At 38.9% G+C, this 25,535-nt stretch overlaps 1 protein-coding gene across 2 annotated transcripts in view; it reads right to left on the bottom strand.

Annotated features, from left to right (window-relative positions):
* LOC138080855 (contactin-associated protein-like 3) overlaps window positions 1-25,535 on the bottom strand; it is a 185,463-nt gene that overhangs the window by 92,441 nt on the left and 67,487 nt on the right. For both annotated transcript variants that reach the window (XM_068973702.1, XM_068973703.1), the window contains exons 4-7: window positions 16,148-16,351; window positions 15,029-15,204; window positions 13,828-13,971; window positions 7,496-7,757 (exon numbers count right to left, since the gene is read on the bottom strand). In XM_068973702.1, coding sequence (XP_068829803.1) covers window positions 7,496-7,757; window positions 13,828-13,971; window positions 15,029-15,204; window positions 16,148-16,351 — 786 coding nt within the window. The remainder of the gene's footprint in view (window positions 1-7,495; window positions 7,758-13,827; window positions 13,972-15,028; window positions 15,205-16,147; window positions 16,352-25,535) is intronic.

Below are 25,535 nucleotides of genomic sequence, written 5' to 3'. Positions count from 1 at the left end.
AACATCTACTACAGACCAACTTGTAGGGTCTTCTATTGAATGAAAACCCAGTGCTGTGTCATGCAAATACATCAATAAGCCTTAGGTGTCCCAGTACACTCACCCACACAGTGTGTGTGTGTGTTAGCTTCTACTAGGCTATCTTGTGGACCATAAACAACAGCAAAGTTTCAATGAGTAACAACGAGGGTTTGTTTCTTGATCTGGCCCTAGGCCATCTGGCTCTCTATCCTTTGTCCTCTAGGCATTCATTCAAGCAGCACCAAGGCTAATACACAGGCCTACTCCCTGTCTTTCTGCAGAGAGAAAACAGCATTTGGCAGAATCTTGCTACGGTGTTGGCAGCTTCTACTCAGATGTGGCACAGGCCCCTTCTGCTCATATGCCAGTGGCCAAAATGAGTTATTTGGCCAACAGCAAGGGATTTGTCCTCTCCACAGGAGGTCACTGCAGCTTGCACAGGAGGTCACTGCAGCTTGCACAGCAGGTCCCAGACAAGAATGTTTCAATTGAGGGGGTGGGGGCAGGAATAATTGGAATCTTTAGAACTGTCTTGGTCAACAAGGAAGAGGATCATAAAAAAAAAAAATCAACTTTCATTCATTGAAAAGCAACAGTGAGATGACTGCTTGATTTTTTTGACACCATGCTCAAGAAAAAGAAATGCAAAAAGGCAAAATAGTTGGCATACGAGGCCTTACAAAGGAAGAGAAAAGAGAAGCTAAAGGCAACGGAGAAAAGGAAAGATATACCCATTTGAATGCAGAGTTCCAAAGAATAGCAAGGAGAGATAAGAAAGCCTTCCTCTCAATTAATGCAAAGAAATAGAGAAAAACAATAGAATGGGAAAGACTAGAGATTTCTTCAAGAAAATGAGAGATACCAAGGCAACATTTCATGCAAAGATGAGCACAATAAAGGGCAGAAATGGTATGGACCTAACAGAAGCAGAAGATACTAAGAAGAGGTGGCAAGAATACACAGAAGAACTGTAAAAAAGATCTTCATGACCCAGATAATCATGATGGTGTGATCACTCACCTAATAGCCAGACATCCTGGAATGCGACGTCAAGTGGGCCTTAGGAAGCATCACTATCAACAAAGCTAGTGGAAGTGATGGAATTCCAGTAGAATTCCATCGTTCATTTACTGAATGATGATGCTGTGAAAGTGCTGCACTCAATATGCCAGCAAATTTGGAAAACTCAGCAGTGGCCACAGGACTGGGAAAGGTCAGTTTCCATTTCAATCCCAAAGAAAGGCAATGCCAAAGAATGCTCAAACTACTGCACAATTGCACTCATCTCACACACTGGCAAAGTAATGCTCAAAATTCTCCAAGCCAAGCTTCAATAGCACGTGGACCATGAACTTCCAGATGTTCAAGCTGGATTTAAAAAAGGCAGAGGAACCAGAGATCAGATTGCCAACATCTGCTGGGTCATTGAAAAAGCAAGAGAGTTCCAGAAAAACATCTACTTTTGCTTTACTGACTATGCCAAAGCCTTTGACTATGTGAATCACAACTGTGAAAAATTCTTAAAGAGATAGGAATACCAGACCACCTGACCTGCCTCCTGAGAAATCTGTATGCAGTTCAGGAAGCAACAGTTAGAACTGGACATGGAACAACAGACTGCTTCCAAATCAGGAAAGGAGTACATCAAAGCTGTATATTGTCACCCTACTTATTTAACTTATATGCAGAGAACATCATGCAAAATGCTGGGCTGGAAGAAACACAAGCTGGAATCAAGATTGCGGGAGAAATATCAATAACCTCAGATATGCAGATGACACCACCCTTATGGCAAAAAGTGAAGAAGAACTAAAGTGCCTCTTGATGAAAGTGAAAGAGAGAGTGAAAAACTTGGCTTAAAACTCAAGATTCAGAAAACTAAGATCATGGCATCCAGTCCCATCACTTCATGGCAAATAGATGGGGAAACAATGGAAACAGTGACAGACTTTATTTTGGGGGGCTCCAAAATCACTGCAGATGGTGACTGCAGCCATGAAATTTAAAAGATGTTTTCTCCTTGGAAGAAAAGCTATGACCAACTTAGGCAGCATATTGAAAAGGAGAGACATTACTTTACCAACAAAGGTCCTTCTAGTCAAAGCTATTTTTTTTTTCAGTAGTCATGTGTGGATGTGAAAGCTGGACTATAAAGAAAGCTGAGAGCCAAAGAATTGGTGCTTTTGAAATGTGGTGTTGGAGAAGACTCTTGAGAGTCCCTTGGACTGCAAGGAGATCCAACCTCTCAATCTTAAAGGAAATCAGTCCTTGAATATTCATTGGAAAGGCTGATGCTGCAGCTGAAACCCCAATACTTTGACTACCTGAAACAAAGAACTGACTCATTGGAAAGACCCTGATGCTGGGAAAGACTGAAGGCAGGAGGCAAAGGGGAAGACAGGATGAGATTGTTGGATGGCATTACCGATGCGATGGACATGAGTTTGAGTAGGCTCCAAGAGTTGGTGATGGCCCAGAAACCCTGGCATGCTGCATTCCAGGCGGTTGCAGCGTCGGACATGACTGAGCGTACTAGTGAGCTTGAATGACTCCAATCTGAGCATCTTCTGGTATGTCCCAATATATTTAACTAACACATTTTACGAATGTTAAAGGTACAGACTCTTTACAGCTCTGTAAGTTTAGAAGTCAATCTTATGAATTAGAAGTTATGTTAGAGAATAATTGGGATTTTAGTTTACCCCTCAAAAATAAGTGCATATTTCTGGTAGAAAGTTAACCAGTCCCATCAAATTCATATCACATTTTGGTATTTACAACCCACGTGACCATGCAAATCCATGTCCTTCAAATGCTCTTCAAACCAGCTTTTTTTTTTCCTGCTGGATCTCTCATTAATGACTTGGACTCAAGATTCACTTCGGGCTTCCCTCATAGCTCAGTTGACAAAGCATCTGCCTGCAATGCAGGAGATCTGAGTTCGATTCCTGGGTGGGTAAGATCCCCTGGAGAAGAAAATGGCAACCCAGTCCAGTATTCTTGCCTGGAGAATCCCACAGACAGAGGAGCCTGGCAGGCTACAGTCCATGGGGTCACAAGAGTTGGACACAACTTAGGAACTAAACTACCACCACCAAGATCTACTTGGGGCTTCCTCTGTGGCTCAGCAATAAAGAGTCTGCCGGTAATGTAGGAGCTTAGGTGACACGGGTTCGATCTCTGGGTCAGGAAGATCACCTGGAGGAAGTAATGGCAATCCACTCCAATATCCACTCCGATCTAATCCACTCCAAACCACTCTGTTTCCTGGAGCAGGAATGGCAACTTGCTCCAGTATCTTTGCCTGGAGAATCCCAAGCACAGAGGAGCCTGGGGGTTACCATAGGGTTACATAGTTGGACATGACTTAGCACACATGTAAGATCCACTTGAGCCAGAAATGTTTCCAGCATGACCCAGAAGGTCAAAGATCCTGCTGTGAAGCAGCTAAATTTTTGTTTTTCTCATACTGTTAAATATTAGTTATAATGCATCCCAAAACATTTTCATTTTCAGGAAGGGGATGGGTTTTTTCTTTTTAAATAAATTTATTTATTTTAATTGGAGGTTAATTACTTTACAATATTGTATTGATTTTCCCATACATCACCATGTATCTGCCACAGGTATACATGTGTTCCCCATCCTGAACCCCCCTCGCTCCTCCCTCCCCATACCGTCCCCCCTGGGTTGTCCCAGTGCACCAGCCCCCAGCATCCAGTATCATGCATTGAACATGGGCTGGTGACTCATTTTATATATGATATTATATATGTTTCAATGCCATTCTTCCAAATTATCCCACCCTCTCCCTCTCCCACAGAGTCCAAAAGTCTGTTCTATACATCTGTATCTCTTTTGCTGTCTCGCATACAGGGTTATCATTACCATCTTTCTAAATTCCATATATATGCGTTAGTATACTGTATTGGTGTTTTTCTTTCTGGCTTACTTCACGGGTTCCAGTTTCATCCACCTCATTAGAACTGACTCAAATGTATTCTTTTTAATGGCTGAGTAATACTCCATGGTGTATATGTACCACAACTTTCTTATCCATTCATCTGCTGATGGACATCTAGGTTGCTTCCATGTCCTGGCTATTATAAGCAGTGCTGCGATGAACATTGGGGTACACATGTCAATAGCTTTAAAGTCACTAGTTACTACTACCATGTGCAGACAGTAAAAATGCTGCACTCTTCCTTTTTGTTTGTTATTGGTGAAGTCAGAAACATTTTCAAAGATTCAACACTCCTTCATGAAAAAATCATGAGAAAAGTTGAAAACTAGAATATGGAGGATTCAAGTTAGACACTTAAAACATATATTATGAAACTGAACCTGATATAAAGTTTTGAAAGAGGATGAACCAGAAAAAAAAAAATCTCTACATGTTCTTTTCAGCCTTATTATTTGGGGTTTCTCTTAATTGTTATATCATATACCTGTCAGTATAATAACTATATTCACTTAAAATCTGTCATTAAAACCTAGTTTGATTTTGTGAAATATTTCCTTTCTCTCTCTTACCCGACCACATTTTCCTTCCCTCTCTCTCTCTGTCTCACTCTCTCTCTCTCTCTTTCTCTATCTAGCACAGGGGTCCCCAACCTCTGGGATCTAATACTTGGTGATCTGAGGTGGAGTTGATCCTCCTTATTAGGTCTGTGGAAAAACTGTCTTCTACAAAACCAGTCCCTGGTGCCAAAAAAGGCTGGGACTGCTGATCTAGCATATTGAGGTATTTCACATGGAAAATTTGCAGAAAGCATTCCAGAATATCTTGAATTTGTAGTAGATGTCATCCGTCTATGTGATACAAGACTGTTCTTAGTAAAAATTGGCCATTCTAATTTAAAAATAAAATTCAGGCATTTATATTTATTGTCTCCTTCTCTCCATTATAAATCTCATCCTTTGTTTTTCTTCAGTGTGATTTCAAGTCAGTCCACTTCTGATGAAAGGATGGTCTGTTTCCCAGGCAACATGATTCTCAAAGGATGGATGGAGACCAGAAAATAGGTTTTTGGACTTTTGATTTGTGCAACTATAAATATGATGCTAATTCTACCACACCCTTCCAATACCTCTAAAGGCCTCAATCTTGGGGGTGATGCCATGGTTGCAGTGCTAGTGTTGAAATATTGATAACTAATGGTTGTGTTATTACTGATTGACACTATGGTGCCAAGGGTTTAGATATGTTATATCCCTGCATTCTCACCATAATACCTATTAGTGTCATTTTAAAGATGACCCTGAGGCTTCATGAGAACAAGCGGGCTGCTTATCAAAGGCAGACCTGGAAATATGCAAGGGAGAAGAGTTCTCTCACACACCACCTCATAAATCAAATAATTTATTCTAATAACAGAGGATAATGACCACAACACTACACACAACTTGGCAAAGGGTAGAATTGTGTCTTTTCTTATAAAGGGTGAATCAGTTCAGTTCAGTTCAGTCGCTCAGTCGTGTCCGACTCTTTGCAACCCCGTGAATCACAGCACACCAGTCCTCCCTGTCCATCACCAACTCCTGGAGTTCACCCAAACTCATGTGCATCAAGTCGGTGATGCCATCCAGCCATCTCATCCTCGGTCGTAAAGGATGAATACAGACTTTCATTTTTTCCTTTTCCTTTATTGCTCCCAATTTTCCTCTGTTTCTATGACCCACTTCCTTAGCCCTGCCTCAGGTACAAACATGCACCAGAATCTACACTTTTGGTACATTTCTCCAGTTCTTCAGAACTATCTTGAGATAACTATTAGGAAAAATTATCTACAACCTGGAAATAGGATACAAGATGCCTTTTCAGTATCATTTAATGAAATTTAAGTTTCAATTTGATACACATTTGGGTACTTGATACAACATTTAAAATGAAAAAATTTTGCAGCCTGTCTTACTTTCCATCTACTTCAACCACATAAAAGACTCCCTTTCAAATGCTGCTAAAGTAAGAAGCAAGTATCATGAGAAATTCACCTTCAGTTTGCTTCTGAAAAATGGCACATTACACTGTAAAACCTTTAAAAATAGTGCAATAAAATATTTATGTGTTGTGTCAGTGCCAGCTTACAAAAAATTCAATACCTGACATATATACGTGGGGGGGGGGGTAAGGACAGTGTGTACTCACATGAACAACACTAAAAAGCTATCTCTTTTAGTTCATATTACATGTAAATTATGCGTGCATGCTAAGTTGCCTCAGTCATGTCTGACTCTTTGCAACCCTATGGACTGAAGCCTGCCAGGCTCCTGTGTTCATAGGATTCTCCAGACAAGAATACTGGAGTGGGTTGTCATTTCCTCCACCAGCGGATCTTCCTGACCCAGGAATTGAACCCACGTCACCTGTGGCTCTTGCACTTCAGGCAGATAGTTTACCGCTGAGCCAAGATTTAAGCAGTTGACTGAATCTGAATTGACACTGTCAACTCTGCTCATTTACATGCTAATCGTCATATATGCATATTTTTTCTTTATAATAAGAAAGGAAAATTTAGTCTTCATTCTTAGCTTTTCAGTCCCAAACTGATAACCATAAATCAGACAAGACAGGCCTTCCACATGGAACCTTCAAGGAATGACATGTCATGAGTCCACCTAGGTTTAAATTTTATCAGTTTTAAATGTAAAGCAGTCCCCAAAGTTAAAAAATAACACGACTCAGAAGTGAGTCTAGAAATAAACAGGTTCTTCTCAAAAAACTATAGAACATTCACCCACTTAGAAGCAGCCTCACCAAAAACTAGGAGGAACAAAGGAAGCAATGGCTCAGACATAAGAAAGAAAAGTAACTTATAATATTTTGAAAATCAATGTGTATATAGGTTTAAAAAAACAGTTCAAAGAAATCTATTTTCTTGAGACTCCTTAGGATAGTCTAATGCCTTCTAGTAATTCAAGTTTACTTCTAGGTTCTAAGTCAAATTTACAAATAAATTTTTTTCATTAATTTTTTATTAAAGTATAGTTGGTTTACAATGTTGTGTTAGATTCAAGTTGCAGCAAAGTGATTCATATATACACACATGTATATACATATATATATAAATATACATATTCATTTCATATTCTTTTCCCATAGGTTATTATAAAATACTGAGTAAATTTCCCTGTGCTATAACAGTAGGTCCTTGATGGTTATCCATTTTTATTAATAGTAGTGAATATCTGTCAATCCCAAACTCCTAATTTATCCCTTTGGTAACCACAAGTTTATGATCATTTATTTTTAAACTTTTTGATAATTATGCTATGTCATATTGACTGATACACCAACAGCCTGGAGTTACCTATTTCAAAGGAGAAAGCAATCTAGTTCTCTCTAGTAGGATTATGAATATCTTATGTATTCAGCCATTCATTTATTTTAAAGATTACCCATCTTAGGTTTACATGCAAGAAGATATAGTCACAATAAATACCTATGCGTTATCTCAGGAAGGACGTTTATTACCTGCTGTGATGTCCCTGGCTGGATGTCCAGGCTGGGAGAGACTCAGCTTGAGTTTTCCATCACTAAGAACAAGGATGAGAGCTCCTGACCTATGCTGAAACTGACTGGTCAGCAACAGTCCTGCTCTGTTCCATGTTCGAAATTGGAAGATCACAGACACTTTGTCCTCTCTGGAAGTGCCTGGTAGCACCAAGTAACTCCTGGAGCTCAGAAAAGTCATGGGGACAGTTTGCGTGTGTGAGCAGGAGAAGGACACATTTCCCTGTGAACACAGTGAAACAGACTTTAGGAAAGCACAGTTGTAATGCTTCCATTTCACAGACAACAGATTTTCCAAGACTTAATTGAATTTCTTATCAACAATTCAGCAATCTAGGATTTTTAAAATGAGGCTTCCCCTTCAAACTTAAATCCAGATTTACCTTATAGGTTCCTTAAAGCACTGTTCAAGGACTTCACTGGTAGCCCAGTAGTTAAGAATCTGCCTGTCAATGCAGGGGACATGGGTTCGACTCTTGGTCCAGGACCTAAGATCCCACAACCCGCAGGGCAATTAAGCCCATGCACCACAACTGAAATCTGTGAGCCCTAGAGCCCACACTCTGCAACAAGAGACGCCACCACAATGAGAAGCCCATGCAATGCAATTAGAGAGCCGCCCCTACTCACCACAACTAGAGAAAGCCCGTGCATGCACAGCAATGAAAGGGCAGTGAAGACCCAGTGCAGCCAAAAATAAATAAATATAAAAATGAAAAGAAAAAGTGCTGTTCAGCTGGGCAAACCTATTTCTGAGTCTCTGATGAACTGTTTATCTCCATTACTAAGCATTTGCAAAGGAATCCTGAGCCACATCTTTCCCTGACTTAACGCTGGGTGTCCAAACTACTGTCTTTCCAGTAGTCACGTACCAATGTGAGAACTGGACCATAAAGAAGGCTGAGCATCAAAGAACTGATCCTTTTGAATAGGGCGGGAGAAGACTCTAAAAAGTCCCTTGGACAGCAAGGAGATCAAACCAGTCAATCCTAAAGGAAATCAATCCTGAATATTCATTGGAAGGACTGATGATGAAACACCTTTTGGCCCCCTGATGTGAAGAGCCGACTCATTGGAAAAGACCCTTATGCTGAGGGCAGGAGGAGAAGTGGGCAACAGAGGATGGGAGATGGCTGGATGGCATTACAGACTCAACGGACATGAATCTGAGCAAACTGTGGGAGATAGTGAAGGACAAGGAAGCCGGCATGCTGCAGTCCATGGGGTCCTAAAGAGACTCGACTGAGTTATTGAACAACAATAGCAACAATGCTGGGTGTGGGATACAACATAAAAAAAAACAATTTTCCTCTCTTGAGGTGCTACATGTTTTTCTCCAATGTGAAGGCTAGCACAAAGGATAACTTACTCCAAGAACTTTCTTGTACTTGTCTTGATTATGTAAATGTGATTATAAGTGTGTCACTCAGGTAATAGCTACATCTTACTATAGGCAGGATGTGTGCTTTTGCATGTCTGAGGAAAAGAATGGGGCCAGGCTGGTCCTGCCACAGGTAGGCTGGTATCTTCTCTGAAGTTCTTACAAACCAAATCACCCAAGGCTTTCACCCAGCCTAAGATCTGATCTGTCTAGCAGGCTGTTTTTATTTGTATATACTTCTGTTTTTAAAGATATTTTTAATCCTTATGATATGTCTACTACTCCAGGAACAAACTATTTTTAATCATAGTGTTTGGACGGGACGGGCTCAATATAATTCCAATTATACCCTCTACAAGAATTTTGTATGAAATTAAAAATTTTTTTATAGATTTCAGATAGCAGAATACATACCCAAACATTACTCTTCCTTTCCAAAAAAAATAATGCAAATAAAAAGCCAGTGAGACAGAGCTTAACTTACCAGATAGCAAAGCATACTATGAAGTTACTGTAAGCAAATCAGTGTGTTATTGGTATAGGAATAGACATAGCAGTGAGACAGAATAAGAAACTCAAAAACATCTGAGAATATAGTAGTTATATATTAATGTATAATATATAGCTATAATACATATATATAATATACAATATACATTATATAGTTACATGATAATAAAGCTGGCATGTATGTGTGCTCATTCATGTCCAATTCTTTTCAATCTCATGAACTTAGCTGGCCAGGATCCTCTGTCCATGGGATTTTTTCAGGCAAGAATACTGGAGTATATTGCCATTTCCCCCTGCCAGGGTATCTTCCCAATCCAGCTATTGAACCCTCATCCCCTACATTTCCTGCATTGGCAGGTGGATTCTTTACCAATGAGCCACCTGGTAAAACTTAGTATGTAAGGAAATTCAACTATGTGGGATAAAGGGTGGGTTAGTTATTAAATAGCGTAGGACCAAATGGATATCTATCAGGTAGAATACAAAAATTAATCCTATATCACAGAAAGAATAAATGTCAAAGATTTAGTTTTTTTTTAATTTAAAAACTAAATAAAACCAATTAAAAGTTCTTACAGGAAAATCCATGAGACTGTGTATAGATTATAGGGATTTAGAGACATTCCAAAGCTATAAAGAAATATACAGACCTAATGACCACATATAAGTAAAAATATTTATATATTCAACATATTATGAAGTATTTAATATAAGATTGATAAATCTGAAAAAATATACCGATCATGAATGACAGAGGGTTATCTTTCAAATATAAAACTGTCTTGTAAATTGACCAAAAATTAAATGAATAAAATAAAAATTAGGCAAAAGATTAAGAGTGAACAACAATCAGAAAAACAAGTCCAAATGGACAAAAAACAGATGAGAAGATTATCTAATTCACCAGTAGTCCCATAAACACAAAGTAACAAAGAGATATTAAATATTAGTTCATGTTCCTTGAGCTGGCAGGGGTGTATGAGGGCTGGCTGAGATGAGATGGAAGGCTCTAACATATATTGCTGGTGGCAAATGTCATATTATAGCTTTTTGGAAAGCACTCCGACAACGTTTATTAAAATATAAAACTGTATAAAACTTGTGACCAAGAAATTCTACTTCTGGAATTTTATCCCATCTAAAGGGAAGCCCCTGTACTGACCACACATGTGCAACTGTCAGCTTATAGTGGTAAAAATGTTGACATAACTCAATATGCCAGCAAATTTGGAAAACTCAGCAGCGGCCACAGGACTGGAAAAGGTCCATTTTCATTACAATCCCAAAGAAAGGCAATGCCAAAGAATGCTCAAACTACCGCACAATTGCACTCATCCCACACGCTAGTAAAGTAATGCTCAAAATTCCCCAAGCCAGGCTTCAGCAATACGTGAACCGTGAACTTCCAGATGTTCAAGCTGGTTTTAGAAAAGGCAGAGGAACCAGAGATCAAATAGCCAACATCCGCTGGATCATCGAAAAAATAAGAGAGTTCCAAAAAACATCTATTTCTGCTTTATTGATTATGCCAAAACCTTTGACTGTGTGGAATACAATAAACTGTGGAAAATTCTGAAAGAGATGGGAATACCAGACCATCTGACCTGCCTCTTGAGAAACCTATATGCAGCTCAGGAAGCAACAGTTAGAACTGGACATGGAACAACAGACTGGTTCCAAATAGGGAAAGGAGTACATCAAGGCTGTATATTGTCACCCTGCTTATTTAACTTATATGCAGAGTACATCATGAGAAACACTGGGCTGGAAGAAGCACAAGCTGGAATCAAGATTGCAGGCAGAAATATCAATAACCTCAGATATGCAGATGACACCACCCTTATGGCAGAAAGTGAAGAGGAACTAAAGAGCCTCTTGATGAAAGTGAAAGAGGAGAGTGAAAAAGTTGGCTTAAAGCTCAACATTCAGAAAACGAAGATCATGGCATCTGGTCCCATCACTTCTTGAGAAATAGATGGGGAAACAGTGGAAACAGTGTCAGACTTTATTTTGGGGGGCTCCAAAGGCAATGGCACCCCACTCCAGTAATCTTGCCTGGAAAATCCCATGGATGGAGGAGCCTGGTAGGCTGCAGTCCATGGGATCGCTAAGAGTCGGACACGACTGAGCGACTTCACTTTGCCTTTTCACTTTCATGCATTGGAGAAGGAAATGGCAACCCACTCCAATATTCTTGCCAGGAGAATCCCAGGGATGGGGGAGCCTGGTGGGCTGCCATCTGTGGGGTCGCACAGAGTCGGACATGACTGAAGCGACCTAGCAGAAGCAGCAGCAGCAAAATCACTGCAGATGGTGACTGCAGACATGAAATCGAAAGACGCTTACTCCTTGGAAGAAAAGTTATGACCAACCTAGACAGCATATTCAAAAGCAGAGACATTACTTTGCCAACAAAGGTCCATCTAGTCAAGGCTATGGTTTTTCCAGTGGTCATGTATGGATGTGAGAGTTGGACTGTGAACAAAGCTGAGCACTGAAGAATTGATGCTTTTGAACTGTGGTGTTGGAGAAGACTCTTGAGAGTCCCTTGGACTGCAAGGAGATCAAACCAGTCCATTCTGAAGGAGATCAGCCCTGGGATTTCTTTGGAAGGAATGATGCTGAAGCTGAAACTCCAGCACTTTGGCCACCTCATGCGAAGAGTTAACTCATTGGAAAAGACTCTGATGCTGGGAGGGATTGGAGGCAGGAGGAGAAGGGGACGACCGAGAATGAGATGGCTGTTTGGCATCACTGGCTCGATGGACGTTAGTCTGAGTGAACTCTGGGAGTTGGTGATGGACAGGGAGGCCTGGCGTGCTGCGATTCATGCGGTCGCAAAGAGTCAGACATGACTGAGCGACTGAACTGAACTGAAAGCAAATGCCCTGAGTAGGAAATGACTAGATAAATAATGGAACGTTTTCCTAATGGATAGTGATGTAGACATTCTAATGTAGAACTATTCCTGATAATGGAAAAGAATTTTTACAAGGCATTGTTGAATCAAAATATCTACATGGAGAAAAACTTTTATAAAATGATTTTTTTTGTAAACAATGTCAAATGTGGAAGCATACAGATTCATAAATACATGTGTGAGTATGAGTCTATCTATCTATAGAGGATTCCATTACTTTGGACCAAACAAGGAAGGATAAATATTAGCTTAGTAACATCCCAGCTTGAGAGAGTGACTGTAGCCATGTGGAGAATATGGAGAAAGAAAGGAGAAACTAATTGAAAAGAAAAACACTGCCTTAAAATGCCTTAATATGATTGCACTGTAACATTTTTGTGAAACTATTCATCTACTTCCACAAATGCATAAAAATGAAACCACATGTAAGCTAAAAAAGTACAGTAGGCTCTCTGTATACCCAGGTTCTGCATCCTCATATACAACGAACCAACCAGGAAAATATTTAGAAAGAAAAATTTCAGAAAGTTCCAAAGAGCAAAACTTGAACTTGACCAGCACCAGCAACTACTCACATGACAACTGCATTGTATTTACAACTATTTACATATCATTTACATCGTGTTAGGTACTATACATAATCTAGAGTCGATAAAGAGACGCATGTACCCCAATGTTCATCGCAGCACTGTTTATAATAGCCAGGACATGGAAACAACCTAGATGTCCATCAGCAGATGAATGGATAAGAAAGCTTTGGTACATATACACAATGGAGTATTACTCAGCCGTTAAAAAGAATTCATTTGAATCAGTTCTGATGAGATGGATGAAACTGGAGCCGATTATACAGAGTGAAGTAAGCCAGAAAGAAAAACACCAATACAGTATACTAACACATATATGTGGAATTTAGAAAGATGGCAATGACGACCCTGTATGCAAGACAGGAAAAAAGACACAGCTGTGTATAACGGACTTTTGGACTCAGAGGGAGAGGGAGAGAGTGGGATGATTTGGGAGAATCGCATTCTATCATGTATACTATCATGTAAGAATTGAATCGCCAGTCTATGTCTGACGCAGGATACAGCATGCTTGGGGCTGGTGCATGGGGATGACCCACAGAGATGTTATGGGGAGGGAGGTGGGAGGGGGGTTCATGTTTGGGAACACATGTAAGAATTAAAGATTTTAAAAATTAAAAAAATAAATAAATAAATGATAAAATTCAAAAAAAATAATAAAGTATATGGGAGGATATGACTAGGTTATATGCAAATACTGTGCCATTTTATACAAGAGACTTGAGCATCCATTGCTCCAATTCAGAGGTCCTGGAACCAATTCCCCAAGGATATCTAGGGATAATTGTACACATGATTTGTACCTTTTCCTGCCTTCAGAAGAGGTATATTTTAAAGCTGAATCAATCAAACTACAGTTCCCTTTTCTCTTGAACTTGCATATAGACTTTCTTACCATGATGAGGACCTGTGGCTTGTGTTTCTTGGACAAATCAATGATATCCACTCCATTATAATAGAGATTTTCAAAGCAGCCATGAAAGTTTTTATGTGGGAATGCTACTGATTTTCCATGTCCAGGAATCCCTCCAAAGCTGATCTTAGAAAGAAAAAAATGACATAAATAACATTGTTTAATGATTTTCTGATTATCTCCCTAAACATGTATGATTATCGGGTATAATGGTAATTGGCTCAAATCTGCTTGGCATTATTTTATATTATCATGCTAATTTCAAAGGATGTTTTATATGTATTTACTGTTTATTACATTGAGATAAATATATTAAATATCCTTCTTATGATTTGCTGCTACTCATATAGTTCTGTCATTTTTGTTGATGGGGAATATTGCATCTTTATGCCCACCGTAAATTCTGATTTGTGTGACAGGCAGCCTACTGTGATGATATTCTACTTTATAAACTAGACTGTGGGATCCTGCTCTTTGCCACGACTCTGATAGATTAGAATTACAAAGCCACTAATAATATCATTCAAGACCATAATCTCCAGCTGGTCCTTGCTGCTGAGGCCACTCATATCAAGTGAATGTTGAAACCTGGTTTGCTGACAGATGTGCTCAGCAGAACTGGCAGAACAAACAATGCATTTCAGTGTATGTCAGGCACATATGGGTAACATGCTGCAAATATCCTCAGGTGTTTAAAAACCCCAAGAAACAGTATTCTGAGATGTGTGCATTTGGCTTTCTTGTTACTTAAAAAATTCAGATTGGAATATATATGGATTACTTCTCTAAATTATTCTAAGTAGCTAATTCTGTTTAGGATTGCCTTAAAACAAAGAAATCTCCAAGGTAATATTCGCAGCCAAACACCAGATGGAATACAGAAGAACTGTGTGAACAAATGCATTTAAAAATATTCTTTGTTGAACTGGTAGCTCTTCATGTATGGATTTCCTAAATTTAACAACTATTTACTCTCATGTGAAGACTAACATCTGTAAGAAATAAAATGTCTCAATAGCTTGAGCACGTATCTTCCAGTGTGAAGTTACCAGACATAGGAAATATTTTATCAGAATTCTGAATTATTAGGAAAGGGAATTTTTCAACGTATTAGTATTTTCTCTAGAAGATTATGCTGCAATCAAGTGATAAAATCTGTAATACTTAAAAAGCCATTTCACACCTTATAATCGAGATCCACATAGTTGGACTCTCCTTTTCCTCGAAAATGATGAGTGTGCGTGTCCACAGTGAAGTTGACATCTGTATTGAGGAGCTCAATGAGAACAGAATGCCAGTGTTCATCATCCAGCAAACTGCCCAGCATGAGAGAATCAGGTGAGGGCAAGTTAGCATGACCTGAAAAGAAAGGAAGTGTAAATACACTGTTCCATCTAGCTCAATACCATGATTTCTATCAACGTCTCAGGTTTACCATTTCTCACATCAGTTACACTTTCCTTACATTCTTTTATCCCAAGAACTGGCGAGCTGCTTTTATCTTAATCTTACAATCTATACAATCTTCTTTGATATTGAGTAACATCTTCTATTTAACTTGTTTTATTATTATTATGTACTGAATTTTCATTTTTCTTGAAAATATTTTCTTCCTAGGTCCTCATTCATAGGACTACTTCAAAAGTTTATGATAAGCCACCCTTGTCATCATGATATTATCAGGTTATTTACTGAGCATCTACTACTGATCTTACATGATTATCAAGAAATAAATTTTTTTACATAAAAGCATACAGAAGATCACACATGCTGTTCTTAGTATAGCTCAACTGTAGGTGACCACGTGTCCATTTGCCTGGACAGTTCTGGTCTTCAGAATAATTATTTATAAGGTCTGCTTTCTTTCACAAAAGTGTTCTTTTTTGTTGTATGTTTGTTTTGTTTTTTAAAGAAAGGCAGACTGCCACATGGAATGCCTCATTTGGATGTGTCTGGAGTCTTGGAAGCTTGACAACCCTATGTTCTCCTGCAAATGGACCTTAAGAGCTGGTTTTGAGGTTCTAGCAGAGAAGCAAACCTATGCATATACCTTGGCCAAAGAATGGCCCTCCTCTAGAGGAGAAGGTGGTCCTCTTCAACCAAGTGCACAGCTTTGGGAAGAATGCACATGGAGCTGTGAGGGAGGAAGGGAACACCTTTCTAGCCAAGCCAGATCACCCTCACATCCAAAAGTACTCTGGTTTTAAATTAACTACTTAACTGTGAAGAAAAATTCATCACAAAAGATACTTTCATCTAAATAGTATTACCCGAAACACCTTTTTTTTTTTTTTTCTTTTACCTGAATTAAGGAATAAGATGAGTTTTCCTTTAATTAACTCCAGGGTGATGTGTTTGTCATTTGGTCCTTCTCTGTGGAGTAGAATCCCATTGTTTTCTCTGGTTTTAAATTTCAGAGAAATAACTTCCTTGATTGGATTCACAGATTTAAGATTAAATGTGTACAGCAAAGAACTCTTCCCATCAAAATGAACCATCTCGGATCCTAAAATGGAAGACATTAATGTGGTCTAATTATAATATAGTCTTATCAGTGCATTGAAATGTGTAAGTCAACACACACATATACATACATAGCATATCTCTGGCTTGTTTAGCATATCTAACATATTTGACATATCTAAACTGTTTGCCTTTTCTCACATATTCCCCAAAATGTATCATCTAGAAATGTTGGTTAATTTCAATTTCTCCTATCTTTTACTGGCCTATTTCCATCATGTAAATAACAAAGATCAGGAAAAAAGTTAAAGTCAATTTCCCCATAGTGTTAGTCAACAGACCTTTGTTGGCAAAGTAACGTCTTTGCTTTTTAATATGATATCTAGGTTGGTCATAGCTTTTCTTCCAAGGAGCAAGTGTCTTTTAATTTCATGGCTGCAATCACCATCTGCAGTTATTTTGGAGCCCAAAATAATAAAGGCTCTCACCATTTCCATTGTTTCCCCAACTATGTGCCATGAAGTTATGGGACCAAATGCCATGATCTTAGTTTTCTGAATGTTGTTTTAAGCCAACTTTTTCACTCCCCTCTTTTACTTTCATCAAGAGGTTCTTTAGTTCTTCTTCACTTTCTGCCATAAGGGTGGTGTCATCTGCATATCTGAGGTTATTGATACTTCTCCCAGCAATCTTGATTCCAGCTTGTGCTTTATCCAGCCTGGCATTTCATATAATGTTCTGAATATAAGTTAAATATGCAGGGTGACAATATACAGCCTTAATGTACTCCTATCCCAATTTGGAACCAGACTGTTGTTCCATGTCCAGTTCTAATTGTTGCTTCCTGACTCTGAAGGCAGGTCAGGTAGTCTGGTATTCCCATCTCTTTCAGATTTTTCCAGTTTGTTGTGATACACGCAGTCAAAGGCTTTTGCATAGTTAATAAAGCAGAAGTAGCTGTTTTTCTGGAATTTTCTTGCTTTTTCCTGATTCAATGGATGTTGGCAATTTGATCTCTGGTTCCTCTGCCTTTTCTAAAACAAGCTTGAACATCTGGAAGTTCACAGTTCATGTACTGTTGAATTCTGGCTTGGAGAAATTTGAGCATTACTTTGCCAGTGTGTGAGATGAGTGCAATTGTGCAGTAGTTTGAACATTCTTTGGCATTGTCTTTCTTTGGGATTGGAATGAAAACTGACCTTTCCCAGTCCTGTGGCCACTGCTGAGTTTTCCAAATTTGCTGGCATATTGAGTGCAGCACTTTCACAGCATCATCTTTTAGGATTTGAAATAGTTCTACTGGAATTCCATCACTTCCACTAGCTTTGTTCATAGTGATGCTTCCTAAGGCCCACTTGACGTCGCATTCCAGGATGTCTGGCTATTAGGTGAGTGATCACATCATTGTGGTTATCTGGGTCATAATGATCTTTCTTGTACAGTTCTTCTGTGTATTCTTGTCACCTCTTCTCTTTGATTCACATACAAAATGTAAAATATATAAACACTGAACTCTGTCTCTAAGCCATATAATCAAATAATTATTCTTTGTTGCATAATTAAATAAACATGATTAATAAAAACATAACTGTTAAGTTCAAATGTGTGCCTTAGAGTATTAGATAATAATAAACTAATGAAAACTTGATAGTAAAGAATTTAAATGCTTTCAAATTTTTGCAGTACAGTTTATGTGTCACTGAAAGGCAATGCTAGTAATTAAGGCTTATTTTTTCAGTCAGCTAATAAATTTGTTTCTGTAAGTGATTTTCCCAGGATTATTTTGATTGAATTATTTTTTCCTCATCTTCCCTCTTGCCGTATTGCTTTGTAATAGTAATACTCATCTTCTATGGCTCAGATTCTCTTGGAGTGTTTGTCAAACACAGACTGCTGGGTTCCATCTCAGGGTTTCTGACTGACCAGGTGTGCGTGTGTGTGTGAGGGGGGTGGCCCTGAGTATCTGGGTTTCTAAAAAGTCCCCTGGGATGTTGACGCTGCTGATCTATGCCTATATTTTGAGAATCACTGCTCTAAAGCACCTAAATTATATTTCCCGGAATATTCTCCTCAGGCAAAATGGAGTCATGAAAAATGTATTATGTGATAGAAACACAAAAACGTAGCTTAAAAAAAATTCTTTTATCCTAATGTTTTGACTCTCTTTCTAATGTGATCACTAACACTAGTTTCTAGAACAATTAACCACCTGTGAGTCATCAAATTATATTTTATGAGTCAGATTCAACATGTATTTTGACAGATTTTTTTAAGCCTAAAGTGACTAAATTATAATGCAGATATGTAACCACTTAAAAATCATGTATCTTATAACAGTTTAACTAAAATCTTAAATGATAATAATTGAGCTCAATTGAAGAGGCTACTAAAGAGATAAAATTCAAAAACTGCTTTTAGAAATCCAGACTTTTAACTAAAGAGATAAAATTCAAAAAATGCTTTTAGAAATCCAGACTTTTAAGCTTCCTTTCATCTGAAACCATCCACATCACACTGCAGCCTGTTATTGTACTAATAACATGAGCTAATTTTTCAAGATTCATTTAAAAAGAATCAAGCTTGAAAACAAAGAAGAGTTGGCAGAGAGTATAAGGACCTGGAAATCCACAAACATTTGCTGTCTGATCCTTTACAGAAGTTTGCCATCCCCCACTCAGCAGAACCACTTAGCAATTATTCCTGGACCTGGCTCCTGATGGTCAAGCAGTAGGAATGAACTCACAACCAGACATTTTGTCACTTTTCTATGACTGAAATATCAAAAAATCCTATTTTATATAGGAAATCACAAATGTCATTATTTTTGTTGACTTTCCTATTACATAATTCAATATACTCTGACTATTCTCGAATATATATTTTATGAGGTAAAGAATAGGTCAATATTTCTTCTCCTGGCTATGTATTTCTGTATATAATATAACAGACTGGTTTCTATACACAGTCTTCCATAGCTTCAAATTCTATTTTGGCAAGGATTTTGCTTTGGTATAACAAAACTTTCTTATTAAAAGACCACTTCTTTCCATCTTCCCTATCCCCCAACCTCAAACTAATTTCCATCCGTTCCACAAGCACAGCTTTATTTTCAGTTTATATTGATGCAAGTATCACAAACTCTGCTGGATGCTGGGACAAAACAGGAGAGGACAGATATGGCCTGCCCTCCTGGAACTGACAGTTCTTCCCTCACTTTCTCATTTCTACTATCATGAAGAAACAGATTGCACCTGTAATACCTAATGTCTTACTGTGGGTTGCTAGGAAACTACAGTGACAAGGAAATGTCTTAGAGCTCAGGATGGCATTAGGAGAAACAAAGACTCTTCTCTGGTGAAAGTGTTTGGAAAGAAAGAATGCAAAAAATCAAGATCATCTAGGTATCAAACTATCATACAATAAATACTCTTTATACAAAATTTACACATAGGCATTGGAAAGTCGCCAACCGTGGTTCAAAACCTGGGCTGCAGTGTTAACCAAGAAGCCCTCCAGGTAAGCCCCCACAACAAATAAGAATACACATGATCACATAGAATATTTAGATTGGAAACTCAGTTATAATAAGCTTCATTGAACAGGATCTATTTTATAAAATATCATTCACTACCAAGTGTTCATAAACTAATCTGAATATTGAAAACAAATTGGCAAGTCAATATATACATATATTTTAAAATTTAGCACTAAATACTGAAACATGATTTGTAAAAGCTAAATGTAAAAATTTTAAAGATAGTCATATTTTGGGGTAGAGAGTATTTTGTTCAGTAGGTCAGTAGCAATGAGCTCTCCAAGTACGAATGGCGGAGAACCCTAGGTGATCCTCCTTGAGTTTAATCTCCACTAAGTAGAGGCTCCCTTTAGCTTCAAATCACCAATCATGCTATGACCTGCAGAAGCCAATTTTCATGTCTCAGGGCTTACTGGTAATGAATGCTAAGATGAACTTGTTTCCACCAGTCCACTAAGCATACAATTTTTGCTATTGTACTCCTATAAGAGCAAATCAAATGTTATATGCCCACAACTAATACAAATAATCCGCTATATTTATTTGAATGAAAACATCAAACTAGTGCATGAAATTACCAATTAGCATCATACTTAACTTTTACAAGAAATCCTCATATTTATAAAATGCTTTTGTATGTAATTCAATTATTTAAACAATTGGGGTACTTGACAGAAGTCACTCATTATGTGTTGAAAAAGAAAGCAATCGTTTCCTCTTTTGTAAGAGTACAGAACCTACATTCCAAAAAGAGTAGAGGAAATGTGATATTTAGCTGAAAATAGGAAGTGTTTTCCCAACGTCACATGTTATAAACATTTGCTTTGTTAACTGAGGCTATATTTTGATAAATGCATCAGCAACAATATTATGATGTGATCACTAATCTAGAGCCAGACATCTTGGAATGTGAAGTCAAGTGGGCCTTAGAAAGCATCACTACGGACAAAGCTAGTGGAGGTAATGGAATTCCAGTTGACCTGTTTCAAATCCTGAAAGATGATGCTGTGAAAGTGCTGCATTCAATACGCCAGCAAGTCTGGAAAACTCAGCAGTGGCCACAGGACTGGAAAAGGTCAGTTTTCATTCTGATTTCAAAGAAAGGCAATGCAAAAGAATGCTCAAACTACCACACAATTGCACTCATCTCACACGCTAGTAAAGAAATGCTCAAAATTCTCCAAGCAATACGTGAACCATGAACTCCCTGATGTTCAAGCTGGTTTTAGAAAAGGCAGAGGAACCAGAGATCAAATTGCCAACATCCGCTGGATCATGGAAAAAGCAAGAGACTTCCAGAAAAACATCTATTTCTGCTTAATTGATTATGCCAAAGTCTTTGACTGTGTGGATCACAATAAACTGTGGAAAATTCTGAAAGATATGGGAATACCAGACTACCTGACCTGCCTCTTGAGAAATCTGTATGCAGGTCAGGAAGCAACAGTTGTAACTGGACATGGAACAACAGACTGGTTCCAAATAGGAAAAGGAGTACATCAAGGCTGTATATTGTCACCCTGCTTATTTAACTTCTATGCAGAGTACATCATGAGAATCCCTGGACTGGAAGAAACACAAGCTGGAATCAAGATAATACCACCCTTATGGCAGAAAGTGAAGAGGAGCTAAAAAGCCTCTTGATGAAAGTGAAAGAGGAGAGTGAAAAAGTTGGCTTAAAGCTTAACATTCAGAAAAAAACGAAGATCATGGCATCTGGTCCCATGACTTCATGGGAAATAGATGGGGAAACAGTGGAAACAGTGTCAGACTTTATTTTTGGGGGCTCCAAAATCACTGCAGATGGTGACTGCTGCAGCCATGAAATTAAAAGACGGTTACTCCTTGGAAGAAAAGTTATGACCAACCTAGGTAGTATATTCAAAAGCAGAGACATTACTTTGCTGACTAAGGTCCGTCTAGTCAAGGCTATGTTTTTTCCTGTGGTCATGTATGGATGTGAGAGTTGGACTGCGAAGAAGGCTGAGTGCCAAAGAATTGATGCTTTTGAACTGTGGTGTTGGAGAAGACTCTTGAGAGTCCCTTGGACTGCAAGGAGATCCAACCAGTCCATCCTGAAGGAGATCAGCCCTGGGATTTCTTTGGAAGGAATGATGCTAAAGCTGAAGCTCCAGTACTTTGGCCACCTGATGCGAAGAGTTGACTCATTGGAAAAGACTCTGATGCTGGGAGGGATTGGGGGCAGGAGGAGAAGGGGATGACCGAGGATGAGATGGCTGAATGGCATCACGGACTCAATGGACGCGAGTCTGAGTGAACTCCGGGAGTTGGTGATGGACAGGGAGGCCTGGTGTGCTGCAATTCACAGGGTCGCAAAGAGTCGGACACGACTGAGCGACTGAACTGAACTGAACTGAACTGAACTGAACTGAACAATATTATTAAAGAAAACCCCACACATGCTTGCCATTTTATCAGCAGGGAGAATAAGTTAATGCTGATATCTTTAGAGCCTCTGGATCTGGTCCCACAAACAGCCCTTCATAACACAGAACAGTTGCTCAGAAAAAGAATCTGTGAAGTTGTCCTGTAAGGATTTGAATATTGGTTCCGTAGTTGGAAACTCACTCAACCTCTCTGTGCCTCAGTTTCCTCACCTGTAAAAGGATAAAGAAGTCTCTCCCACACAACACTAATTATATTGTTACTAAAAAACTTCATATCTATACAGCAATGTCTGTACAGCAATGTCTGAAACATGTCTAGTCCACAGTTGGCATGGGCTACATCACTATTTTTAGTGGTAAGTCACTTCAGTCTTGTCTGACTCTTTGCCTCCCAATGGACTGTAGCTCTCCTGGTTCCTCTGTCCATGGGATTCTCCAGGCAAGAATACTAGAGTGGGTTGCCATTTCCTTCTCCAGGGGCCCTTCCTGATTCAAAGATCAAACCTGCATCTCTGGGATCGCAGGCAGATTCTTTACCACTAAGCCAATAGGGAAGCCCCATCTTCTATTTATGTGAAGTGAAAGTTGCTCAGTCATGTCTGACTCTTTGAGACCCCATGTGCTATACAGTCCATGGAATTCTCTAGGCCAGAATACTGGATTGGGTAGCCTTTCCCTTCTCCAGGGAATCTTTATACTTGGACACAAATTGAGAACGAGAAATCCATGCCCAAATTTAGTTGATCTACAAAGAATAGGCATTTCCCTTCACCTCTACTTACTCCTTAGTATCTGGGGGAAAGAGATTGTGCCTCATTCACTTTATTCAGCAGGGTGGCTTGCATGGGGTAAAAGTTTTGTAAACATGTATTGAACTAATACTTTTTCTAATCAAGTTTGAATATTTTCTACTTTCTCCATAATTGTAACAGATAATACAACATTCTCTCATATGACTAAAGATCATTATTAACTTCCAGAGTTTTTGTTTGTCATGGTGACTACTTATCCTTTCATCCTATGTTCCTCTATTCCTATTAATGCATTTTCTAAACTGAAATCTACTTCGAGTAGAATCAGTGCTTAACAGAAGGAAGTTCCATATGCAGACTTTTCTCTCAACATTCTCCCTAAATATTACAAAATAAACATTCTTTATTTTTATAAAACATTAAGAACAGGTTTATAAACATTGACACATGGTGCAGTTGTTACATAGAACATTTTTCACTGCAACAATCAATGTAGTTTTTTAAATAAAATAAACACAAGGTTTTAAAACAGGCAAGTACATGTTCCATTCCCTTCTTCTGTTCCCTCTTAACCCATTTGATTTTCAATGCATGATTTGACACAGGACAGAAGTGCCACATGGATGACTGTAGACCCCAATGGGGATCCCCATTCTGTGCCTATCAAGTCTACATTTCTGAATTCATGAACTATGAATTCATTTCTTCTCCCCTCCTTTCTTCTCTTCCTTTCTTCCCTCTCTCACCTCAACAGTAAACACAGTGATGAATATAAAATTACATTACAACTGTGTAATTACATTACAATATAAAATTACATTACAATACATCACAATATGACAAGAGAGCACCTGAAAATGACACTGAATACAAACATGTGGAGTCAAAGTAAATGGCAGAAAAGACTCAAAAGATGACTAACAACTTCATTAAAGAAATGATGGTGAAACTGCAGAGAATTGTCTAGATGTCTGCGGAGAAGGCAATGGCACCCCACTCCAGTACTCCTGCATGGAAAATCCCATGGATGGAGGAGCCTGGTAGGCTGCAGTCCATGGGGTCGCTAGGAGTCGGACACGACTGAGCGACTTCACTTTGCCTTTTCACTTTCATGCATTGGAGAAGGAAATGGCAACCCACTTCAGTGTTCTTGCCTGGAGAATCCCAGGGACAGGGGAGCCTGGTGGGCCGCCATCTATGGGGTCGCACAGAGTCGAACACGACTGAAGCGACTTAGCAGCAGCAGCAGCATCCAGATGTCTGGGGTTTCAGAGACCTGTGTCAAGGATGTGAACTTGGAATTAATCAGACTGTATGTAAATGTTGTTGAAAACTTATGAAATGGGATGAAAGCTCAGAGACCAATTTGGGGTAGAATATAGAGCCTAGAACAAGTACATAGGAAATATTAACATTGAATGGATGGGAATGCTAGAGAGGCGAGGGGCAGGGGAAAGTGAAGAGTCCCATGCCAGATCCTGGCCTTGGTGTGTAGGTCAGTAGGGACTCTAAGAAGACCTGACACTTTTCACTTTTACTCTAGAAATGGGGGAAGGGTTTTTCAGTTAGTGAAAATATATATGCCAAGCCAAGAAGCCATGAAAATATGCAGTGTTTATAGGAATAGTACATATCATTGTAAATAGAATGTAAAACGATGAAACTGAAAAGAGATAAGCAATCTGGACATTCTCTCACTAACAACAGGGCAGAGGAAGTACACATAAAAAAAGATAATAATTATCACTTTGAGCTATAAAGCAAATCACATTAAATTACTGCCAAAAATAAAAATGCAAAGTGCTACACTTGAATCATTATTAACAATAAGAATGAAGACAAAACAGAGCCACTAATATTGAGAAATATATTTTGTGTTGTTTTACAACTGATGATTATTTCCTGTTTGCATTTTTATGCTAGGAGTCCCTTGTGCCCAACAATTCATGTTTGCTGAATTTAGGATGCACGCAGGTTCCTTGACAGTTGTACAGTCAACTGGCCCTTCCAGGCACCAGACACACAGCTTTGATCTCCCTGGTACTGACCTCTAACCCAAGAAACTGGAGTAGTATCTCTTCACCAAGAACATCAAGCTAACGGCAAATCCCCATCAAAGAGCATGTTCTGCTTTGAAGTCAGTAAACCTGAAGTTGCTTCCAGAGTAATGGGAGAAGGAGACGTTAATTTCATGGGATCAAAGAGAAACTCTAAATACCAGGCATCCTAACCATCACAGCAGTGAGCACACTGACAGACCCCAGAACCAAAAGGATGGAAGAAAATGATCAACAGAAAGAGGGAAAACAGGTTGATGGCAACCCACCACCACCTATGCTGCATGGTCCATGGACTCATAAACACTAGAGAGCTGAGGTGGGGTTAGAAAGCAGAGCCAGAGTAGAACATGCCATTAGGAAGGGGTATGAAACAGAGGCTGAAGGTAACCCTTGAATGTGGGGTGGGTGGCTTGGGTGAGCCTCAGCTCCAGAACCACCCATTGTCTGTGGGGGTTATCAAAGTGGAACTGAT

The sequence above is a fragment of the Capricornis sumatraensis genome, chromosome 6 (assembly GCF_032405125.1).
Source record: "Capricornis sumatraensis isolate serow.1 chromosome 6, serow.2, whole genome shotgun sequence".
NCBI lineage: Eukaryota > Metazoa > Chordata > Mammalia > Artiodactyla > Bovidae > Capricornis > Capricornis sumatraensis.
Note: the sequence above shows the minus strand (reverse complement) of the source record. Positions and strands in the feature narration are given on the sequence as shown.